This window comes from Prionailurus viverrinus, chromosome E3 (genome assembly GCF_022837055.1).
Source record: "Prionailurus viverrinus isolate Anna chromosome E3, UM_Priviv_1.0, whole genome shotgun sequence".
Taxonomy (NCBI): domain Eukaryota; kingdom Metazoa; phylum Chordata; class Mammalia; order Carnivora; family Felidae; genus Prionailurus; species Prionailurus viverrinus.
This window is the reverse complement of record NC_062576.1, coordinates 3,277,645-3,302,412: the sequence shown is the minus strand read 5'-3', so window position 1 is coordinate 3,302,412 and position 24,768 is coordinate 3,277,645. Positions and strand designations below refer to the sequence as shown.

The 24,768-nt window shown below is 41.4% G+C and overlaps 1 protein-coding gene across 2 annotated transcripts in view; it reads right to left on the bottom strand.

Annotated features, from left to right (window-relative positions):
* SDK1 (sidekick cell adhesion molecule 1) overlaps positions 1-24,768 on the bottom strand; it is a 597,942-nt gene that overhangs the window by 522,704 nt on the left and 50,470 nt on the right. For both annotated transcript variants that reach the window (XM_047838939.1, XM_047838940.1), the window contains exon 2: positions 6,731-6,890. In XM_047838939.1, the coding sequence (XP_047694895.1) occupies positions 6,731-6,890 (160 nt within the window). The remainder of the gene's footprint in view (positions 1-6,730; positions 6,891-24,768) is intronic.

Sequence of the window (24,768 nt, the reverse complement as noted above, 5' to 3'; positions counted from 1 at the left end):
TGTCGCGCTCAGTTCAGTGAGATGATGGAGAAACCAGTGGGTCATCACATGTCACCTAACGGAAGAGTTCTGTTAAACAGACCTTTCCTCTTGGTGACTGGGGGACACAGCAGATCAAAAGCAAAACAAAACAAAAAACATGTAGAGGAGTCTTTCCCATGGTGTAGTAATGAAGCCTAATTAGCTGCTTTGTCTCAGGGTCTGAAGATTTCTGAACACTGATCTCACGTCTTGGAACACTGCTAAGCCCACTTACTAGTTTTAGCAGCTCGTTTATAGATAATGTCACATTTTCTACATAGATGATATAGAAATAAAAGACCTTCCATAAAAGACATTTTTATGTCTTACAATCTAGATGCTATTTCTTTTGTATTTTTCTTCCTTATTGCACTGGCCAGTAACACCACTACAGGGACCAGAGGAGCTTCCCGCACTGGGGGGGGTCTGTAGGTTTCATCAACTGGAGAACATCTGCCATCTGATTTCTTCAACTATTTTTCCACTCCTGCCTCCTTTGGGATTCCAAACACACTCACATTAGACTCTCTGAAGTTGTCCCGTAAGTCACTAATGCTCTTTTCATTGTGTTTGATTCTTTTTTTTTTTTTTTTTTTGTATCTGCCTTTCATTGTGGATAATCCCATTGCTGTATCTTTAAGTTTACTATCATTTTCTTCTGCAACATCTACTCTGCTACTCTCCCATCCAGTGTGTTTTTCATCTCAGATATCACAGGTTTCATCCTCAGGAGTTTGATTTCGGCCTTTTAACATCTTGTATGTATTTAGCTTTGATCACAGGGAATACAGTTATGATGTTTCAGTGCCTTTCTCTGCTAATTCTAACATGTGTGCCAGCTTTGGCTCGATAGATTAATAGATTGATTTTTGTCCTCCTTAAGGGTCATGCTTTCCTTCCTCTTTACATGCCTAATAATCTTTGATTCCATTCTAGACATTGTGGATTTTACCCTGTTTGGTGCTAGATATTTTTGTATTCCTATAAACATCCTTGGGCTTTGCTCTGTGATGCTTCAAAGATACTTGAAAGTCGTTTGATCCTTCCTGGTCTTGTTTATAAAATCTTAGGCAGGATCAGAACTGCATTTGGTCAAGGGCTAATAATTCCCACTACAGACCGAAGATACTTATGAATCCTCTATCCCATAACCCCATAAATTATGAGAATTTGGGGTATGGCTGGTGAGAACAGGTCCTCTGCCCAGCCCTGTGGCGAGCATGGGAAGTACGGCCATCACTTCTGGGCAGCCCTTTCCCTGGCCTTGGGGAGTCTCCTCACCAAACGTGCTGATAAATATTCTGCCAAACACTCAACACAGAACTGCTGTAGACCTCTAGATTCCCTTTCTCGGGCACTCGGCCTTGATCCCTCTGGATTCTCCAATCTCTTCAACTCAGGAGTCCTCCGGGTATTAGCACCCCCCCACCCAAAGCCACAGCCTGGAAATCGTGGCACAGAAGAAAAGCTGGGCCAGTCAGAGGGCTCGCTTGGTTTCTGTCTCTGGTTTCTGGTTTCTGTTTCTGGTTTCTGTCTTGGGTACAACTGTTTCCTATACTTTGTCTAGTTTTACGTTGTGCAGATTTCCTATCTAGGATTCTCTTTTATGTCTCCGAGTGAGGCTTTCCACTTTTCTTCGTGTAGCTTCTTATAAAGGTTATTCCCAGATATTTAAAAATTTTTGTTGATACTGTGAAATTTTTCTTCTTTTTATAAGACATAAGAAAAAGTTACTTTGTCCTTAACCACCCCTATTTTCTTACTGGAATAAAAAAAAAAAAAGAATCATCCATCAAGTTTCTATTGTTTATACTGTCACAGAAACTGAACCACAGAGACGGGTCACGTAAGGAGATACAAGATTTTTAGCACTTCACAGTATCCAATTATTCTTCCTGGTATAAAATGAATAGTACGCCTAGCACTAAGAAATTATTGGCTTAGACATCTATCTACCTGTATCCGAATGTAATTTTTTATCTCCAAGTAGAAAGTAATTGAGAATAAATACTTTCTGGGGGGAAAAAAAAGAGACCCATCTGCCTTTGACAGCTATGCAAACCTGGTTTAATGACCTAACTATTACAATTGTGGCTACAGGATCACCTATGCCTGAATGTGGATATAAGCATCCATGGGATAACATTTGCGACTCACTGAAATTTTGGGGGCAGTTTGTAACACAAGCAGCAAAGAAAATGCTATTTCCAGTCAAAGCTGGAAAAGCTGAGTTTATATTATTTTCCTTTTATAGGATTAGCATTTTCATACTGACATCAAAGGGGGGGGGGAGGGACTCAATTTCAGAGAAAAAACCACTACCATTTTCATAAAGTAGCCATGTTTTTCAATTTGAGACTTAGAATGTCTAATGAAGGTTAACATATGACAGCTGAAGGTGCTTATTGGAAGGAAGTAGATGAAAGAGTAATTTGAAAAAAGAGCATGAGCTTTTTGGACAGCGTTTATTTCTTGAAAAAAGGGAGGACAAAATACTATGGATCCTTGACAGCCCATCTTGGTGTCTGAAGCCCTCAGTGAACAGAATATAATTTATCACATTGTTCCCAAAGTGTTGGTGCTTTAGAACCACCCATTTCTTCCTACTAAGTTTCCAGGGAAATGGGAAGGAAGCATCTACCCCATTGTAATGGTCCACGTATAATGAGCCGCCCCTGCAATCCTGCCTCAGTGACCCACAATGCTTTGCCTTCCTGAGGATTATGCAGGGAGTGTCAAATTAACAGGTAAAATTTCTAGTGCAAAGAGCAACGCCAAAAAACCTCCATCTCCTTGCACATTTTCGAGTGGACACCAGAACTGTTTTACCCTAAGTCTCAGCAGCTGCACATATAATAGTGGCATGGTGTGTGGTTTAGCATTTTAGAATAAAACTATTACACCGCTGTTTTACATGGATCCAATGGAATATAAATAATATAATGATTTTGAAACACATCATCCCTTCTTTAATAATGAACTCTTTAACAGATAGGAACCTTCATACTGCTCCTTTTTACTCTTTGAACTTAATTAGTAGGTCTATTTATCCCATAGAATTTTATTCTTATGTAATATATTGTTATGCTTCAAAGATACTTCTTGATTATCCATCATACTTCTCTGAAATAAAAATACACAGACAAATGGCAATTTAAAAAGGATGTCCTTTGATCAAAACATTCTAAGTGCTTAAAAAAAATTCTTCTGTATTACAGGGTCACGGCAACTATTATTATTAGTTTATCAAAAAAAATAAATGTATCACAAACTCTGAAATATAATTATTAAGCATTAAAAACTTAGAAAATGTGTCTCTTAATGGGAGGATAGTGGCTGGCTTTTTTTTCAATTACTTTTTATTTCACTGAATGGCAAGTTATTTACTATTAGAATAAATAAAATTGGATAGAAATTAACAACAAAGAGAAGGTACTGACCACATATTTGCATACAGTTCATTTAAATCTAAAGAGTACACGGAAGAAGGAAATAAACTAGAGAAGAGATTGAAGCATAGCAACAATCAAAACACAGGAAAGTAATGAAAAAGGATATGGACTTAGAATCTCAAATCATCTTTTTTGCAGAAGTTAATGAAAGTGTCTTCTGAATAAATGTTTGAGACAATACAAAGCCCTAACTTTCCTATCATGCATGTTCTTCGTACATCAAGATACAACATGGATCTGATGGAAGTAAACACAACTTTCTTCCTCCTCCTCCTTGAAATGTGCCACTGAGCCTTCAGCCTCATTACAGAGGAGGGTGAAATGCAGACACAGTGTGCTTCATTAAAGAGTATTTCACAGCTTGTTTCTTCTTTCCAACAGCTCTGGAATACTCTGCTTCTGCTACGTGTAAGTGGACACACCCCGGGGCGCTGCTGTGAGCATGCTGCCCGGAGAAGACAAGGTGCCCTCAGCCGTGGAGATCTAACTTGCACGCGCTCTTTCCTTTGCTCTCACTACACGTCCCTTGAGGCACAATATATTCTCTGAGGACAGTTGGAGAATGGAAATGGTGGGGTTGTCTCAAAAAAATGGTACAGCTCTTGCTGCCTACCTATATACAACATGCCTCAATTTTTTTTTTTTAAAAATCCAAGAATGGTCAAAATATCCCATTTCTAGAGCCCTGCTTTTCCTTAAAAGGAATATGTATAGACTAGAGACCAAGTAGCTCTTCAGGGGTTGTTTAAAAGAGCCCCTCATTTTGTTCAAGCCAAATATTTGGACCTAGGCACTCGTCCTGCACCTGAGAGGCAGTTCCACAGGAGGACTCAGATGGGGAAAGTGAGCCTTCCTTCGGCGAACTGGGGGAAACAGCACAAAAGGGCAGAATCCCGGGTGTCTGCAAAAAGGCATGTTCTCAGTCAGCTCAACCTCAGAAAACACACATATGGAAACTGAACATCTAGAAAGCAATTCCTTTGCCACTATCCATGACCACATACCTCAGTCTGAACACCATCATTATAGATCATCCACATTACTATTTTTTATACGGAAGAACAATCTGGGTTCTTCTGAGACTTCATCCCTTTCTCCCAGGGGCATACAAAACATTATGTCATTTCATTTTTATGAGAACCCTCTGAATTGTGTTTTATTATACCCATTTTACAGATGAGAAAAGCAAGATCAAATTGGTTAGGTAACCTGTCCAAAGTCACACAAATAGTAAATTGAATAGAAGTATCCGAATTCAAGGCACCTGCTGTTAAAGCCCATTACTCACACATGCTTCTCATTTCTAAGCTTACTTTTTGTCTTTTTCTTTCTTATGCCGCTCCTAACAAACCAAGTACCCTAACGTCTCATTATGATGATATACAGTATCACCTAGGATTTATTAGCAGATTGCTTGTGGGCCAGAACATACACTGTTTTACCTACATTAGAGCCTTTTAACTCTCACAACACGACAAATGAGGTACGATCAGCCCCATTTCGCAGACGTTAAAAGTGGAACTGATAAGTGGCTGGCAGGAGATCACACCGCTAATGCTAATTGGTAGTGAGCTGGGATTCAAACCTGGGTCTGTTGATGTCAACATGCTCGTAACTATTACAATAAATTGCTCCTACAACAGCAGATACTCTGACAGTACAGGCCTGATCATGAAAGAGGAGGTCACAAACTCTTATGTCTACAAAGGGCAGGGGAAGAAGAGAACTGAGCAAAGCAAGTGTGGCATCATACAGATGATGTGGGGACCAGAGCACTGAGAGCCAGAAGGGCTATGCCCTTCCTGAAGGGGAGCACTGGCCAGCACCTGCTTCTGTAGGGGGGAGGGGGGGAGGAGGGTTGTGGAGGCCAGAGCTGAGTGGCCAGGCCTTCTGACTGGTCAACAGGGATCAGAGAGTGGATTTTTATATGAAATCTTACAATTTTATTTTATTTTCAATATATGAAATTTATTGTCAAATTGGTTTCCATACAACACCCAGTGCTCATCCCAAAAGGTAAATAGCAGGTAACTTTTTATTTTTTTAAGCTTATTTATTTTGAGAGGGGGGAAGAAAGAAAGAGAACAGGGGGAGAGAGAGAATCCCATGCAGGCTCTGTGCTGTCAAAGCAGAGCCTGAGGAGGGCTCGATCTACTATGAGATCATGACCTGGGCCAAAATCAGGCATCGAACTCTTAATGGACTTAGACACCCAGGTGCCCCTCTTTTATTTTTTTATTTTTTTAAGTTTATTTAAGTAGTCTCTACAGCCAGCATGGGGCTTGAACTCACAACCCCTCGATCAAGAGTCACATGCTATTCCGACGGAGCCAACCAGGTGCCCCAAACCTCTGACTTTTCAAGAGAGTAGGTGATGGGTTATGCCCCACGTTGAGAACTCATTACTCTATTTAAAACACCTCTGAACAGCCAATTCTCTTAGTTAATAAATAAGAGCATGACATTGCTGATTGCACTGATCTGGGGACCTTTTGGACTTTTTAGGAAGTCACTAGTTCTCCATCCTCCTCAGAACTGTTGCATCTGGTATAACCAGCCCACACAGAAACGGAAGCTAAAGCTGAGATTCGAACCTGAAAGACCTTGGCACCACAAGGAGACACGGAGGCTCATGAGCTGGTGCCACTGGTGCTGGGTGAAGCCACACCTCCCATGTGGCTGCATCTCGTCCTCGTCCCCGCTCACTACTTGTTCTCTGCCCCGTGTTGGGCTCACTGCAGCCACACCCAGGACTCGAGTGAACATCCTTGCTGGATGAGATGCTGTGCTCACGCCCCTCCCCCACACTTCCATCCTCCCTGTCCTGACTCTGAAAGTTAGCCGGGTAAATTTTCTGTTGACGACTCAGAGCTCCAGAAGCTCCTGATTTAAAGATCTCTGTCTAAATATTCATGCTCGTTGAATACGAACGACACTGGCGGGTGGGGCCATTGCCACAAGAGTGCAAATTTATCACACGAAACCTGTTACCTGCATCCCTCTGTAACTACAACTTTTTTCAGTCTGGTAATTTCGCTAACAGACTTCCTTTTACAAATATAATGATACACCTCCCAGGTATAAATACAATGTCGATCAGAATATTAAATCACATTCTAATTAAATCTATCCCTTTAATCCTAATGCATTAGAAATTCAATCAAATATTTTCACCTCTTGTGCTATTATGGCCCAAAAGGCAAATACTCTAAACACATCAGCCTGAAACGGAATCTTATTTTCAAGCAATCAATTACTTATATTCGCTGCTGTAGGTGGTGAGCTCACTGTCATTGTGCATCCACTTGAACTCCAAAGGCCAGCTCCCTTCAGCGAGGCAAGTGAGAACAAGGCGGTTGCCTTCCAGGTGAATCTGCGGCAGGCCTGGCTCTGTCTTAAAATACGGCACGACATCATCTGAAATATAAAAAAAAAAAAAAAAAGAGAAAAAAAATTGAATGAAATACACATGAAAATGGCATACATCCAATTAATCAATCACTTATTTAAAGAGACCTAATTTTAACAAGTATAAATGATGGCTATTTGGCCCAATTAAGTAGCCAATCATCCTTGACCTCCTGGAAGCATGTAATACCCTAGATAATATTTCAAAAGGCTGAAAAGCTCAATGATCAGCACCATTTGAAAACGTGACAAATTCATCCAACCTATTTCCATTTATGATTAATACCTCTTTAACAAAGGGGCATAGTGGGTGATCTCTAGTCATGCAAGTCTGGGTTTCAACCAGGCATTTTATTTTCAAAGTGACCAAGGGATAGCCACTTGGTATCAAAGTGGGCTCTAAAAGAAATGTTTCCATAGAGACTTCAACTGGTTAAAAAAACAAAAGACAAGCAAGATTAACATGCACACATAAACGACAGGAATCACAATCCATCTTTCATCACACACACACACACACACACACACACACACACACACCCTGTCTCTTTAGGGACTTCCGGTGGGCGAGTAAACTGGAAACCTCCGCGTATTCCGGTGGGCGAGTAAACTGGAAACCTCCGCGTATTCCGACAGTAAAAGACTACAGAGCAGTGGGAACGCAACAACTACTGCCACGCACACCCCCACACATGAATCTCAGACGTGTGCAGGCCAAGAAGCCAGACAGAAAGAAGTTACTACAGCATACACTCCCATCCAAAAGTTCATAGCAGTTCAAAATCAGGCAGGACTAATGTGTGGTGTCAGAGGTCAGGACCAATTTACCTCTGCGGGATAGAACAGTGGAGGGGTGTAACAGGGAGGTGTAACGGGCAGGAGGGGCGTGTAACAGGGGGGCTCACTTTGTGAAACTTCACAGAAAATTGTTCTATGTAACGTGTGCAATTTTTATACGTATGCTTCAATAGTTAAAACATGTGTGTGTGCACATGTATGTATATATACACACATGTACACACACACATGCATATATGAACATGGGACACTTAGCTTCTAGTTCCAGCCCCATCACTAACTTTCTACATGACCCTGCTCAGGGCACATGGCTTTCTGCTTCTTCAGCAGTAAATTAAGGAGAATTAGATGGCTTGTCATTTTTCTATACAACCCCCCCCACCCCACGTACCTGCCTCATCTGCTTCCTGTCTCTATTAGGCCCCCTACCCTCTCTACTCATGTATAAACAATCCAGCCATGCTCACTTTTTAACTGTTCACCAGGCTAAGCCCTTTCCATCTCGGGGCCCTTTCTCTGTGCTCTTTCCCAGCCCTACACTGCTCCCCAGTTCTGTGACTGCAGACTCAACCTTCAAGTGGACCCAACTCCTCCCCACCAATGTGCCCCAACAAACCATGACATTTATTTCAGTCAGGATACTTCTCAGACAATGAAATTGAAGTATTAATGGATCACACCCAATGCACAATATGCCCTATCTTGATCACATCTGAATTCCCAGCACCTAGAACAATGCCAGGAACAAGGCAGATATTGAATAAATATCTCGTAAATGAATCAACAGAGTAACAATAACACAGATAAGAGTAACAGCTAGTAGTCACTCAATTTCTCCTATGTGCCAAAAACTGTTCTAAGTATCTTGTAGGTACTACCCGATTTGATTTTCTTAAAAGCCCTATGAAATACCAGATGCCATTATTATATTCATTCTACAGATGGGTAAAAGGGAGACCCAGGGAAACTAAGTAACTTGGTCAAGGCCACCCAGACAGTGAGTGGTAAAATCATTTAAAACCCAGATCATCTGTTCCAGAATCCACCAGTTCTGTATATTATCACTCGAAATGCCAAGGGTTTCTCACTGAGGACAGCCTCTTCTCACGAACCCATGTTTTAACTTCAAATTTTGGGTTACTCTGTGGAATTACTAAAGTGGAGTATTAAATTACTGCGTTTTTAATAAATTAAGAAACAGCATATTAACACTGCTAACAGAGACTGTATTTTTACAGTAAACTGGAGTCCATATAGCCAGTTTCTTTGGTACTTAAAATACAGAATTTAAATATACATTTGACCCTTGAACAACATGGGCAGTAGGTGCACCAACCCCCCCCACCAATAGTCAGAAATCCCCACACAACTTCTGACTCCCCCCAGAAGTTAACTACTGATGGCCTACTGCTGACCAGAAGCCTTACTCATAATATCAACAGTTGCTTAACACGTATTATATACTGTTTCTCTTAACGCAGTGAGCTAGAGAAGAGAAGAGGTTAGGAAACTCACACGGAAGAGAAAGTACCTTTACAGTTTGGCACCACAAAGAACCCACAGATAGGCGGGCCCACAGCTCAAACCCATGTTGGTCAAGGACCAGCTGTGTAGAGGTTGTTTTGCCATTGTGCTGACCGCTGCATTCTACGACTGGTGTATCGATAATACAATATCACCAGTCTATTACTAGTATCCATTCAAATAATTAAATGTTAAATTGTACTTGTCCTTGTGGTAAGAACATATAAAAAAGATTTAACCTTTAGCCTACTTAATGAGATGCCATGCAGAAGCTAAGGGCTAAAAGATCAGTAGGAGTCAGACACTTGAGTGATGTCAGGCACAAAGGCCCTGTGGTGGTAGCAAACATGGGGAGTGAACCTGAAAAGTACAAAAGACTGAAAAGCAAGCAGATGTGCAGGTGCAGAGAGAGTGAATGGAAGCAGGGTGAATATGGCCCAGGCCTTACAGGGAGTTGCAGACAAGGCAAGCGAACATCATGGTTTCCACATCATCGCTGTGTGATTTTCAACGGTGCCACTTCACGTTCAAAAATAATCCTTGTGTGCATGATACTCTACATGGAAAACCCGAAAGACTCCACCAAAAGACTCCTAGAACTAATACATGAATTCACCAAAGTAGCAGGATACAAAACCAATTTACAGAAATCGGTTGCATTTTTATATGCCAATAATGAAGCAACAGAAAGAGAAATCAACAAACTGATCCCATTCACAATTGCACCAAGAACTATAAAATACCTAGGAATAAACCTAACCAAAGATATAAAAGATCTGTATGCTCAAAACTATAGAAAGTTTATGAAGGATATTGAAGAAAACAGAAAGAAATGGAAAGCCATTCCATGCTCATGGTTTCCAAGAATAAATATGGTTAAAATGTCAATATTACCCAAAGTAATCTACACATTCAATGCAATCCCAACCAAAATTGCCCCAGCATTCTTCTCGAAGCTAGAATAAGCAATCCTAAAATTTGTATGGAACCACAAAAGACCCTGAATAGCCAAAGTAATGTTGAAGAAGAAGACCAAAGCAGGAGGCATCACAATCCCAGACTTTAACCTCTACTACAAAGCTGTTATCATCAAGACAGTATGGTATTGGCACAAAAACAGACACGTAGACCAATAGAATAGAATAAAGAACCCAAAATTGGACCCACAGATGTATGGCCAACTAATCTTTGAGAAAGTAGAAAAAAATATCCAATGGAATAAAGACAGTCTCTTTAGCAAACCGTGCTGAGAAAGCTGGACAGCAATGTGAAGAATGAAACTAGGCCACTTTCTTACACCATACACAAAAATAAAGTCAAAATGGATGAAAGACCTAAATGTGAAGCAGGAAACCATCAAAATCCTAGAGGAGAAAGCCGGCAAGAACCTCTTGGACCTCAGTCGCAGAAATTTCTTACTAGACACATCTCCAAAGGCAAGGGAGTTAAAAGCAAAAATGAACTACTGGGACCTCACCAAGATAAAAAACTTCCTTACCGCAAAGGAAACAATCAAAAAACTAAAAGGCAACCAATGGAATGGGAAAAGATATTTGCCAATGATGTATCGGAGCAAGGCCTAGTATCCAAAATCTATAAAGAACTTACCAAACTCCACACCTGAAAACAAATAATCCAGTGAAGAAATGGGCACAAGAGATAGACACTTTTCCGAAGAAGACATCCAGATGGCCAACAGACACATGAAAAGATGCTCAACGTCACTCCTCATCAGGGAAATACAAATCAAAGCCACACTGAGATACCACCTCATGCTGGTCAGAATGGCTAAAATGAACAAATCAGGAAACTAGATGCTGGGGAGGATGTGCAGAAACGGGAATCCTCTAGCACTGTTGGTGGGAATGCAAACTGGTGCAGCCGCTCTGGAAAACAGTGTGGAGGTTCCTCAAAAAATTACAGATAGAACTACCCTACGACCCAGCAATAGCACTGCTGGGAATTTACCCAAGGGATACTGGTGTGCTGATGCACAGGGGCACGTGTACCCCAATGTTTACAGCAGCACTTTCAACAATAGCCAAATTATGGAAAGAGCCCAAATGTCCATCAACTGACAAATGGATAAAGACAACACGGTTTATATATACAATGGAATACAACTTGGCAATGAGAAAGAATGAAATCATGCCGTTTGCAGCAACATGGATGCTGAGTGAAGTAAGTCAGTCAGACAAAGACAGATACCAACTTAACCGAAGACCGTGGGGGATGGGAAGGGCGAAAAAAGAGTCACGAACTGAGAGTGAGGGAGGCAAACCGTAAGAGACTCTTAAATACAGAGAACAAACTGAAGGTGGATGGGGGTGGGGGAGAGGGGAAAGTGGGTGATGGGCACTGAGGAGGGCACCTGTTGGGATGAGCACTTGGTGTTGTAAGTCAATCTGACAATACATTATATTAAAAAAATAAACAAAAAATAGAGAAGATATTGCTAGAAAAAAAAAGGCCTTGTGTGAACAGTAAAGTATGTGACCACCCCACCATCGGCCTTGGTCAAAGCACTGCCAGTGTGATGGTGATGAGTATGATTAACCATTATTATAAAAAGGCAGCAGACAGCCTTTGAAGGAGCTGTACTGTTAAAAGTTCATCTGGCCGCTCCACAGAGAAGGAATTAAGAGGGGCCAGAGCAGAAGGGGTAGACCAGTTAGGGCCGCTGTGGTGATCAAGGCAAACGCATTCAAAGGAGACGGTGGTTTGGGTCAAGGTAATTGCAGTGGTTGTGGTGGAGACGGACAGAGATGGGTGGCTTTAAAACAGCATCTAGGCGGCAAGAGAAATTCGTGATGGACTGAATACGGGAGTAAGGGCGGAGGGAGAAGGAGTCTCAGGTCTCTGACTTGCCTGATTTTGTGTTCCACACCCCCCCCTCCCCGATTCTGTTATCAGTGCCGAAAATGCAGTGAGAATGAGCCCCAGCTGCTGTCCCGTAAGAGGTTACGTCTCTGCCTGACACAGGGACAGAAGCGGCAAAGCGTCAGCCACCGTGACCGAGATTGGTGACTGTGAGACAGGAGAGCGGCCGATCCTCGCTGCTCCAAGGCTGCTGCATGCCGCCTGCTCTGAGCCACTCCGCAAGTGTGTCCTCCAGCTGTAACCGCCAGCAGTGAAAGCGTGTCCGGCGTCCCTCTCTGCTATGTACTTCGGCTAACGCCGTCCACTGTCATGACCCAAGTGGCCTCATGAAGCTGAACTGCAGTGACTGTGGCTCTGGAGGCTCAGAATGGACCGAGCTCTGGGCTTTAATGCCCTGCCATCTGAGCCATGCTTAACAAAGGAGAAAGAAATGCCACTTCATACGAGTCCTGTGTCCTACAAGAATGAGTCATAAAAAATAAGTCTTTTGAAAGAAAAAAGCTTGAAAACAGACACTCAAGAATTTGAATTCAGTTTTTACAACTGATGGAGCATCATCGATTTAATATATTATAGGACTGTTTTGAATGTAAATGATTCCATAATTCAATTTTTCCTAGAATTCATAGTTTACTAAACATGCCTATACTCCATGCAAATTATTCTGTGTACTTGGGTCTAGCAGGAAAAGAAATCTTCATGAAGAGTAGTTTCACACAGCAGATGAGCAAATATCTCGTGATCCAAATGACCACAGGAGTGTGGTCAGTGCAGACACTAACACTTATGACAGAAAGAAGGGAGGTACATATGCCAGGGCTCTGGGCTCTATGTGCCTAAATTACCGTCATTACAAGTATTTTAACACAGATGAGCCGGTGTGCAGAATAACAGAGTTATCTCTGAGCCCAGCACTGTTTACCACTGAAATATATGCAGCAGATCATGAAACTAAGAGGGCATGAAGGCAGCAGAGCACAGAAGCTTTGGAAACAGAAAGAGATGCAGAAGGGTTGGTATCAGGTCTGCATAGATTCTTTAAAAAGCAGGTAATCTTTATACACCTTAAATGCAACAGAGAAAAGTCTGAAGAGATCCATAAACACAAAAATGATTACATTACCTCCTAAATACCATCATCAAACTCTGACCTGGGGAGAAGTCAATGGTCCACCTGATACTCTTTGAGGGGTGAGTGTGTGTGTGTGTGTGTGTGTGTGTGTGTGTGTGTGCGCGCGCGCGCGTGCACGTGTGTGTTTTCCCAAATAACGACTAACAGTTTTCCCTTTCCTTGAAAAAAATGAACATTATGTATGCTTCGGTATTCTTACAATGAACATTAAAGACTCTGGAATAAATTAATATGGAAAACTCGGAAATTTCCATTTTCACATACTTTTAAATAGAACATAAGTCATTTATGAACGAGAGTCTCGTCTGCCTGGATAATACAGATTTACGGTCCACCCAAAGGAGAGAAATGGACATAACTTTCTCTCAAGATAACATCATAATTTTATGATGTAGAAGTCACCTCCCTAAATGGACTTTCAAGGTCTGATTTAATGGAAATGGATTTAACTTTACCTGTTCAATGTGGAGATAATCCCTCTGCTCGTCTACAAAGGGGACACAACCCCAACCTCCACAGTAGAAATCATCCACTCCTGTGGGAAACTGGCAGATGAGAAGCCCTGAAGAGAACCAGAGACTGTGGTCACGGGCCCACCTACCATGAAGAAGGGGAGCTCGCCATGGGTTTTAATCATCTGCTCTGTAATGGAAAATCATGGCTCTACACCAGAAACTCTGTCGTGGCAGAGTGGACAGGAATCAACTACCACATGGCAAGAAAGTCCAACTTCAAGGTGCTCGGTGACTCTGCCGACGAGAGGTCAGTCAGCATCATCATAATCGGTTCAGGGCCTCACCTTTTCTCTCCCATTTAAAGAGATGATGAATAGAAGAAGTAATAACCAACTTCCACGTGCACCACAGACGAGGCGGGTCCAAGGCAGACGAACCCCACACATTCTGGACAAGCGACGGGGAGTGCTACTTGGCAGTCGTCACCAGCAGCGTCAGTTGGCCGAGGGTCCGGCGGGAAGGATTAGGGATCGCAGCGTGAATGGAGCAATCAGCTGGAGCAGGACCTTTTATTACTGAACTCTGCTCTCTCGATAGCTGAATTTCCCAAGGCAACTAATCTTTTGCTTTAAACCACTAATCTTCCTTTCAAAACTTCTTTTATATCAAATTCAAACATTTTCCTGCCCTAAGCTTATGAATTTACAACTAACAGAAAGTTTTATTTTTCAAATCCCAGTGAGAAACAAAAGCACAGGGCATAATGTATCATTTGTGAACACTTATTCTGAAAAATATGGGTAGAAGATCCTTTTCTGGTAAATATAGTCATTCAAATCCCAGCTGCTGGCAGGTCATTATGTACACCTACTGAAGCCGGGAATTTAATCTCACAGTGTGTTGTGCTTTTTCATAATAGTAATATTAATCTTTTTAAAGGCAACAGTTGTGCATTTCAAGTATATTTCTGAGGTAAGATGTGAACATGATCAAATATGTTCTACTAGTTAAATATGCACATATGGAAAGGTTGCCCTTGAATGCTGTGAGATGACCCTAGAAGATAATCTTAGACCAAGTCCTCCATATGCTTGAGAACAAGCTGATTCAAGTTGCACTTTTTTTTTTTTAATTTTTTTCAACGTTTTTATTTATTTTTGGGACAGAGAGAGACAGAGCATGAACGGGGGAGGGGCAGAGAGAGAGGGAGACACAGAATCGGAAACAGGCTCCAGGCTCTGATCCATCAGCCCAGAGCCTGATGCGGGGCTCGAACTCACGGACCGCAAGATCGTGACCTGGCTGAAGTCGGACGCTTAACCGACTGCGCCACCCAGGCGCCCCAAGTTGCACTTTTTAAAAATATTTTTTTAATGTTTATTTATTTTTCAGAGAGAGACAGAGCACAAGCGGGGGAGGGAAGAGAGGGAGACACAGAATCCAAAGCAGGTTCCAGGCTCTGAGCTCTGAGCACAGAGCCCAACGTGGGGACTGAATCCATGAACCATGAGATCATGGCCTGAGCTGAAGTCAGACGCTTAACCAACTGAGCCCCCCAGGGGAAGCTGCACTTCCTGTGACCACCTACACCGACTGAATACCCACCCCCCCCCCCCCAGGGGAAGCCACACTTCCTGTGACCATGTACACAAGTCGTGTGGTGGTTACAGGTGGAATGGAGAAGAGGAGGAGGAAGAGGAGGAGGAACAGGCAGCTCTGTCATCACAGCTAACCTTCAGGCTTCATTCTCCTAGATTATCAGAAATATCTTTAAGTATTTTCCAGGGATATAGGCTTTCAAATAGAGTAGGAAGGTATCATCATTTTCCATGGGTCTAAACAAATTAGCCAACCTCTCAGTATGTTACTTTATATATTTCTACTACTGCCTGATATAACAGGGGCGCCTGGGTGGCTCATTAGGTTAAGCGTCCGACTTCAGCTCAGGTCGTGATCTCGCAGTCTGTGGGTTCGAGCCCCGCGTCAGGCTCTGTGCTGACAGCTCAGATTCTGTGTCTCCCTCTCTCTCTGCCCCTCCCCTGTTCATGCTCTGTCTCTGTCTCAAAAATAAATAAACGTTAAAAAAATAAATAAAATAAAACACAATAAATGAGTATCAGAAATTTCAGGGCAAAAGGCAGCTACAGTTGAACAAACATAACATTTATTTCTTTAACATAATAAAAACCCCCTCTTATGATCGCTACAACACAGCGTGTTTCCACATCTAACCTCTCCAGCACGAGTGACATGGCAGGACCCAAAGTGTCACTGGAAGCCAAGAGGCCACTCTGCACGGCAGCATCTCGGATCCAGAGCCCGAGATCCTAACCACCCTCCCATCCCCACACAGCCACGCACAGAAGAGGTGCAACGGAAGTCCGGATGCTGCTGTCCCACACTCACAAAGGCCCTTCTCCCCTCCTTCCCGGAGCATCCACTGAGTGCCTCCTGGCTGCTGGGCCCCGGGGATCCAGTGGGTCCCTGCTCCGAGGAGCCTCGGTCCAGGAAGCCAGATGCTGGCCAACCAGCGGTGGGAAGGAGTACCGGTGCGCCAGAAGCCCAGGGCAGGCTGACTCGGGCTTCACCGGGGCTAAGGCACCAAGGGTCACAGAAGCCGAAAGACCCAGGGACATGTCCCAGGCTGCTTCAGCTACCCAGCAGCTTTCCAAGGCATCTGGGGCTGGTTGAAGAACTGGCCCGACCTCGATGACCAATGAGAATTTCCTTAGATGCCCAGACTCCTCCGTCGAGGGAAGAAGTGGACGGGTGCAAACCTGTGTGTGTGTGTGTGTGTGTGTGTGTGTGTGTGTGTGTGTGTGTAAGAGTGGGAGTGCGTGCGCGCGCACAGGCACGGCCTGTGAAAGGTGAGTGGTGCCGCGGGAGCATCCTGGCGGCCAGGAAAGGCCTGGGGGGGCGCGTGAGGGGGTGTGGCGGCAGCAGCGGCAGTGGAGCTTGGTTGGGGACCGCGTTTCGGGAGCCAGGGGCCAGGATGCCTGGGCGGACGGTATGAGTCCTCTCCCAGGGCTCCATCCCACTGTCTCCTGGAGGCACCACAATCAGAAGGGAGAAAAGCAGAAGAAAACTCACATTTCACATTCCCAGATCTCACCGTCAAGTCATCATTTTGGACTCCAAAGTGTGAGCAGCAAGTGTGAGATTTTCTGAGTAGAGGCCTGCGTCTGCAGAACCATCTTGGGATGTGATCTGTGCAGGGGAAATCCCGAGAGGTGGGGGGCCTCAGGTTCCTGTTAAACAGCACTGCCGACAGCTTGATGACACATTCAGTCAGGGGGAATCAAACTCTCTATTTTCTCTGAAATCAAGGCGAATGAACAGCATATTTAAGGGAGCATGTGGGGCGAACCGCCCCATCGAGTGTTTTCCCCTAAGAAACCACTCACGCTTTCACTGAAATTAATCTTCTGTGAAGCTTGTGGTAGAAACATAAATGGTGGTATTTATGGTACTGCTTTGATCCTGCACTGTTCTAATGTATTTCAGCATATAAATTCATAAGAGGAGGAGGCAGTGGGACAACAACAGTTCCCCCACTTCTCCAAACTGAAAGAAGCTTCCAGCTCTCCGATATTTTATTTCAAGGTAGAACTGCACTAAATTGTCATTTCTATGGTTTGTAGTGAAAAAGGATGACCAACCAAAATGAGAGAAGAGTTATCAGAAATAACCAACGTTTTTCTTGAATATGGTACAATATTTCTTTCTAATATTCTTTCAAATAATCCTAAAATACAACTCAGATTAAATAGAAGGCTGCGAAGGCCAAGAACAGAAACTCAGAAGTGACCTACCCTGCCCTGCTTCCAGGTTTACGGGGGGTTTATGCCTCACACGTACTGACATAAAAACTGGGACTCAAAAGATACCTCGGATTTTAGAGCAAGGAAATTACGTGGGAAGAGAACTTAAGGATATCTAAACTCAAATAGATAAGGTCTATTGATTTTAGCAAAGTTACAAACCATAAAGTCTTCTCCAGGGGCAGCACGGGTGTGTGGCTGTGGCTTATAGCAAGGCCCTGGGGCCAGACAGCCGGGGATCAAAGCTCTGTCGGTAGCTTCTGAGCTTGGGGAACCTCCCACCTCCTATGTGTGGGATTCTCAATCAACAAAGTAATAAAATCAACCTCTTTTATAGCAGCAGTGCTCAGACTTTCTGGTCTCAGGACCCCCTGATAACTTAAAAAGAAATTATTAATAACCCCAAAATTCTTATTTGAGTTAGATCTTTCTGTATTTATCATATAGGAAAACAGTAACATCAAAGTTATCGCACGTTACAACAAGACAGCTATGAAAAATTAATTTTCTCAAATAAAAAAATACTATTGAAAAGAATGACATTGTGTTTTTTTTCCAAATTTCTTTAATGTCTGGCTTAATAAAAGATGACTTTTGCATTTAATCTCTTGCAATTATGTTGTTTCCATTGAAGGACATGAACAAAGTCCAGCCTCCCAAAGACATGTAGCAAGTGGCATATACAACAGTTCCAATTTCTAATTTTTACTTCACAGTTCAGTTTTTATTTTTAGCAACCAATCCTGTCCATTGTTTTTCTTCATGCAACATTTTCATCATACTCAAGAAAATGTACCAATTACCCAAGTATGAATTACCACGGTTTGTCTCTTAGTCACAATTTCAAGTAAAAAGGGGGAACCATGAAAAAAGCAGCTCACAACACGAGCAATCCCACAAGGACGTGGCCTCGAGACAACAGTCGTATTTCAGTACAGAAAAGCGTTTTATGCAATTCCCATTTTGGGGGACACTGAATATTAAAAGGACGTGTGTTAGACTCAGAATTCAGTAAAACTAATGACTTTTACTACTCCATTAAGAAGATTCTTAAGAGAACTAGATTTTCTTTTTTTAACCGCACGTTTGTGATGGGGAAGAACGCCACGTCAACCACGAAACTTGGGTGCCACCACCATGATACACCTGCTCAAGGTATGGGAATTTCCTCACGATTGCTTCTGTATTATCAGTAAACACAAACAAAAGTCTCCATGTTATAAAATGTGTGTGACTTCTTGGACGCCCTTGAAAGGGTTTCAGTCTCAAAAACCAGAGGTTCTTGGACAACAGTGGGAACTGCCACCCTAGAGAGTTCCCACAAAGATGAAATTAGCCAATGTGTGCTTAGCACAGTCCCTGGTACAGAAACACAATTTTTGTGTTAGCTTTTATTAAAACATACTGTCAAAGAATGAAATTGCATGTTCCTACGGAATTTTGAAACTTGAACTTCATTCAAAGTACATCTACTTCTGGCGTTCAAAATAACACACATAAATCAGGTTATACTCTTAAAAGTCAATAACTATTAAGCTAAAGAAGCTGTTTCAATTTACAGAAAAACAGGTGTTCACATTTTCAATTATTTCAGAATTCCAACAAAACCTAAATATTGATCTGATTATTTATTCTTTCATTCAACAAATATTTATTAAAGGCCTACCAGGACTTCCATGAGATGGGAATACAGATGTGAATTTTAAAAAAAGTACTGAAATCACATCTTCACGGAGCTTACATTCTAGTTCACAGAGATAAACAAAAAAACAAATGAGAAAAATACATAGTACAGTTTGTGCTGCTACAGCTCCTATTTCTCTTACATAAATTACGTTGTAAGTGGTTGATAAATAAGGAAATGATATCAGTATAACGTGAAAGTTGTATTTATTTATGCATGATTTTTTCCCCAGGATATTAATGCTACAGTGTGATCACCATCTTTAGCATTTAGTGAAGAATAACACTTAGAACTATAAGGAAACAATTATCAACAACAACAACAACAACAACAACAACAAATAAAACTATCCTGAAATTAAAGAACGACCTTCCTTAGTTTCGTGCTAGTGGCTGGTTTGGGGGCTCTAAGAACCAGCACGTTACACTTCTGAGAGAAGTAAACGCAGATAAATAAGCTGGGAAGGCTTTTTCCTTTTTATCAAAACAATAAATCAATGAAGAAAGTCAGGAGTATTATTGTTTATTAGTGTGCTGGTTGTAAAGCTCTATAGGTTTGAGTGGTCTGCCCTGAACACTACTTTTCCCATAAGTTCTGTTATTTTAGTGTATAATTTTATAGAGTGCAGAATTTTTTCAGGAACAGATATATGAAATAATAAGAAAAATACCTATATATCAGATAGTGATAAATGCCATAGAAAAAACGTGAGAGAGAAGAAGAAAGAATTCAGGGGAAAGGGCTGCATTTTTACATGTGGAAGATAAGATCAGTGACAGTGAGTTGGGATCAGAAGGAGCTGGGGAAGGAGGTCCTGCACTTAGGAATGGAAAGAGCATTCCAGGCAGTAGGAAAAGTGAGTACAAAGGCCTGAGGTGGAAGTGAGCATGGGGTGTTGCAGGAATGCTAGGAGAACCAATGGGGGGTGATGAAGAATGAGTGAGGGCACTTTAGGGACAAAAGAGGCTGAAAAGGTAAGGGCAGGGGAGCTCACAGGCATTTTAAGGCCTCTGGATTTTGCTTTATGTGTCATTGGAAGTCAATGGAGAATTCTGAGCAAAAGAGGGATATGCTTTGCTTTAGGTTTTCACTGGTTCTTATGAGTCAGTGTTGGGAAAAGGCTGGAAGGGCAGAAGCTGGGCCACAGCTCAGGAGGATGTTGTGTGAATCTAGAGGAGAGACAGTGGTAACGTGGTCCATGATGGTTGCAGTGAAGGCAGACTGAACCAGACCTAGGGTATATTATAAAAGTAAAGTTAACAGAAATCACAGAAGTAGGAAGTGGGGTATGAGTGAAAGAGAAGAATCAATCACAACATCAAGATTTCAGCTCAAACAAACAGGAAAGATGCCATTTCCTGAAATGGGGTGAAAAGAGGGGGTTTACAGGGCTCAATGCCAAACACGTTAAATAGGGAGTTTGGTTAATGCAGTATATGTGATTTTCACACAAAAATGCAAAATTAACACTTGGGACTCAATAATTAGATAATTCCAAGTTACCAGTTTTATAGAAAAAATTCAGCTGCCTTAAAAAATAAAATTTTGCCAGAGATATGAAATGTGTAAGTTAAATAGCCATTGAAACAATTTTAATTTGGTAAGAAGTTAAAATTCAAATATCCTAGATTCTTTTAAAATGACAAACCAAAAATACAACTTATCTTTATTATCTAAAGATTTTAAAAAGCTCCAAAATAACTTTATTCTGAAATAGATGAGTTCCCATTTTTCCCATCAAGAATACCTAGTTGGTATGTCAAATTTAACCATGCATCAGACTGGGAGAAAATGAGTCCAGACAGAGAGGCAAAATTGTGCAGTAGTTGTATCACACCTAATTTATACGTTTTTTTTTTTTCCCCCAAGTGCCCTTAGACTGTTCAAGATGCACCATATCCTGGACCATAAAACAAAACTCAATATACTTAAAAGAAATGAATTCACACAGAGTATATCCTCTGGCCATAATGGAGTCAAAACAGAAATCAAAACTAAAAAGACAACAGGATTATTTCCAAATTCCTGGAAAGTAAACAACATTTTAAATAATCCATGAGGCAAAGAGAAATTCTAAAAGGAAATATAAAATCTGTAGAACTAAATGAAGGTAAAAATACAACATACCAAAATACATGGGACACAGCTAAAGCAGCAGTGAAAGTAAACTTGTCATTAGAAAAGAGGAAAAGCCTCAAATCAAAAATAATATATTACCTCAAAAAAAGAAAAAGGTTAAAGTAAGCCCAAAGCAAGTTAAAGGTGTAATAATGATAAAAGCAGAATCAATGAAATTGAAAAGAGAGAATACAGGAAATCAATGGATCAAAAACCAGGTTTTTCAAGAAAAAAAAGGGTAAAGCTCTGGAAAGATTGAATGAAACACAAAGAGAAGACACAAAGCACCAATACCAGCAACGGAGTAGGGGAGAGAGCACCTCAGATCTCACCATCATTTAGAAAAGGAATACAATGAGCAACTTTAAACTCACTAATTTGAGAACTTAGAAGTCGTGAACTAATTCCTTAGAAAATATAAACGACAAAAATTCAACCAAAATGAAATCTACAGCCTGAATAGTCCTGTAACCAATTAAAGAAAGTGAATTTGTAATTAAAAAGCTTCTGAAAGAAAAATCTCCAGACCCAGATGGTTTCACTAAGGAATTCTATCAAACATTTAAAGAATTAACATCGACTTTACACAATGTTGTCCAAAAACCAGAAGAGAAAGAAATGTTTCCCCACTCATTTTTTGAGCCTAGTTTTACACTGATACAAAATCTTGGCAAAGATAATGCCAAAAAGTCCATTATATACCAATCTCTACTGAACTCAGACACAAAAATCTTCAACAAAATATTAGCAAGTCAAATAAAGTAATGTATTAAAAGAATTATACGCCAAGATTGAGTGGAATGTATTCCAGGTATGCAAGGCTGGTTCAAAATTTGAAAAATCAATCAGCATAACTTACCATTTCAATGGGCTAAAAAAAATTCTGTGATCTATCAATTGAGGCAGAAAAAGGACTGGACAAAATTCAACGCCCATTCACAAATTTAAAAAAAGAAAAAAAAACACTCTCACTAAACTGGGACTAGAGAGGAATTTTCTTTTAAAGAACATGCACGAAAAACTTAACCTCTAATAACATCACACTCAACAATTACAAACAGAATACCTTTCCCTTAAACTTGGTACCCAGTCAAGGATGTCTGTTCTCATGGGTCTTATTCAGGGTCTAGCCACTGAAATGAGGAAGAAACTAAGGAAATCAAACACATACATATTGGAAGGGAAAAATAAAATTGTCCCTATTTGTAGATGACACGATTGTGTCTGTAGAAAATCCCAAAGAAGCTACACACACAAAGACACAAACAATTCTGTTTGATTTTGGTAAAAGTTTTAAGTGACTTTAAAAATGAAATCAAATGTCACAGATGACCTGACCTAAGCCAGCGGCTATGCTTGAAGTTTTCACCTGAAGAGTAGAATGCTACAATCAGGTTAGATTGACCATTTAAAAAAAATTGTTAACATTTTTGGGGCACCTGGGTGGCTCGGTCAACCGACCGCCTATTCATGCTCTCTCTCTGTCTCAAAAATAATTAAACGTTAAAAGAATTTTAAAAAAATTTTTTAAACATTTTTATTGATTTTTGACAGACAGAGGGAGACAGAGCAAGAGAATAGGAGGGGCAGAGAGAGAGGGAGACACAGAATCCCAAGCAGGCTCCAGGCTCTGAACTGTAGGCACACAACCCGATGTGGGGCTCAAACTCACAAACTGTGAGATCATACCCTGAGCTGAAGTCGGACGCTTAACCAACTGAGCCATCCAGGCACCCCAGAATGACCATTTAAAAGAAAATAGAGAAAAAAGGCCAAAAAATAAAGAGAGAGAGAGAGAGAGAGAGAGAGAGAGAGAAAGAGAATGAGCATGGTATTGTCAGAGAGATGCTACTTTAAATCAAAGAAACGAATAGTGAACCTAGAGGAAGCCCAACACCACAAGTACAGCCAAGTAAGTTTGACAGAGGTGTAAAACAAACTGAATAGAGGAAAGATAGTCTTTAAACAGATGGTGCCAGAGCAACCAAAACATCCAGAAGTCAAATAAAATGAACCTCCACGTAACCTTCTTACTGCATATAAAAACGAACTCAAAATGGATGAGTTTAAGCATAAAATTAAAAAGTGTAATAGAAAATATTGGAGAAAATCTTTAAAATCTACAGTGAGACAAAGAGTCTCAGACCTGATCCCAAAAGCACATTAAAAAAAAAAAAAAAAAACCAACAATCAAAAAAAAAAAAAACCCACATTGAATCTTACAAAATTTTAAACTTTTGGTCTGCAAAAGTCCCTGTGAAGAAGATAAAAAGACAAGCACAGATTAGGAGAAAATATGTCCAAACCACCTATCTAAAAAAGGACTGGCATTTAAAATATATAAAGAACACTCAAAAATCAACAGTACAAAACAAACAGTCTAAACAGAAAATAGACAAAAGGTATGAACAGACATTTCACTGAAGGCGATCTACAGACAGCAAATAAGCACATGGAAAGATGTTCCAGAGCATTCATCATCGGAGAAATACGAATCAAAAGCATACTAAGTTATCAGTGCACACCCATCAATCACAACGGCTAAATTAAAACACAGTGACCACACCAACTGCTGATCACTTAAGCAGACAAAACTGGGTCGCTCAGAGCATGGCTGGTGGACGTGTGGAGCCACTCAGTCACTCTGGAAAACACCAGGACAGTTTGTGATAAAATGAAACATGTATCTACCATAGAGACCCAGAAACTGCACTCTTAGGAATTTATCCCAAAGAAATGAGGACTTGTATTGACATGGTAACCTGTCCGAGATGTTAACAGCAGCTTTAGTCGAACCAGCCAAAACCTGGATGCAACCCAGGTGTTCTCCGAAAGGCCAAGAGCCGTGCCAACCACAGCACACCTGCTAAGGAACACGAGGGGCAAGTACCTGGTACACAACAGCCTGACACACTCTCCCCAGAGTTCTGCTGAAACAACCGAATCCCAAAGGGCATATGCAACATGACTGCTTTCGTGGAACACTGCTGACATGACAAAATTATAGAAACGGAGAACAGATTAGTGGGTTGCAAGACCAGAAATGGGGGCAGGGGGTGTGGCAATGGAAGGGTAACACTGGGGACTTTCTACGCCCACCGCACTGATGGCTGCAGCCTGGTTGCAACACCTGGGCAAGACACCGCCACCGGGGAGCACTGAGCAAGGGGCAAAGGGGTGCACGCGATCTCTCCGTATCACTTCTAACAACTGTGTGTGAACCTGCCATTATCTCCAAGTAAAAGTTTGATTAAAACAAATGCACTGTTAAGTGCATTGTTAATGAATGAATATGAAGGCCACAAAGTGGAAGACAATATTCTGGTAAAAGTGGTACCAATTACATAAAAATGCCCACAATGCAGTGATGATGGAAGATGACATACAAATAAAGGAGCAAACAGCCTGAACGTGGACTTCGCAAAGGAAAATGGACAAATAGCTCAGAAGCACACAGGAGGTGCCTGGCATCACG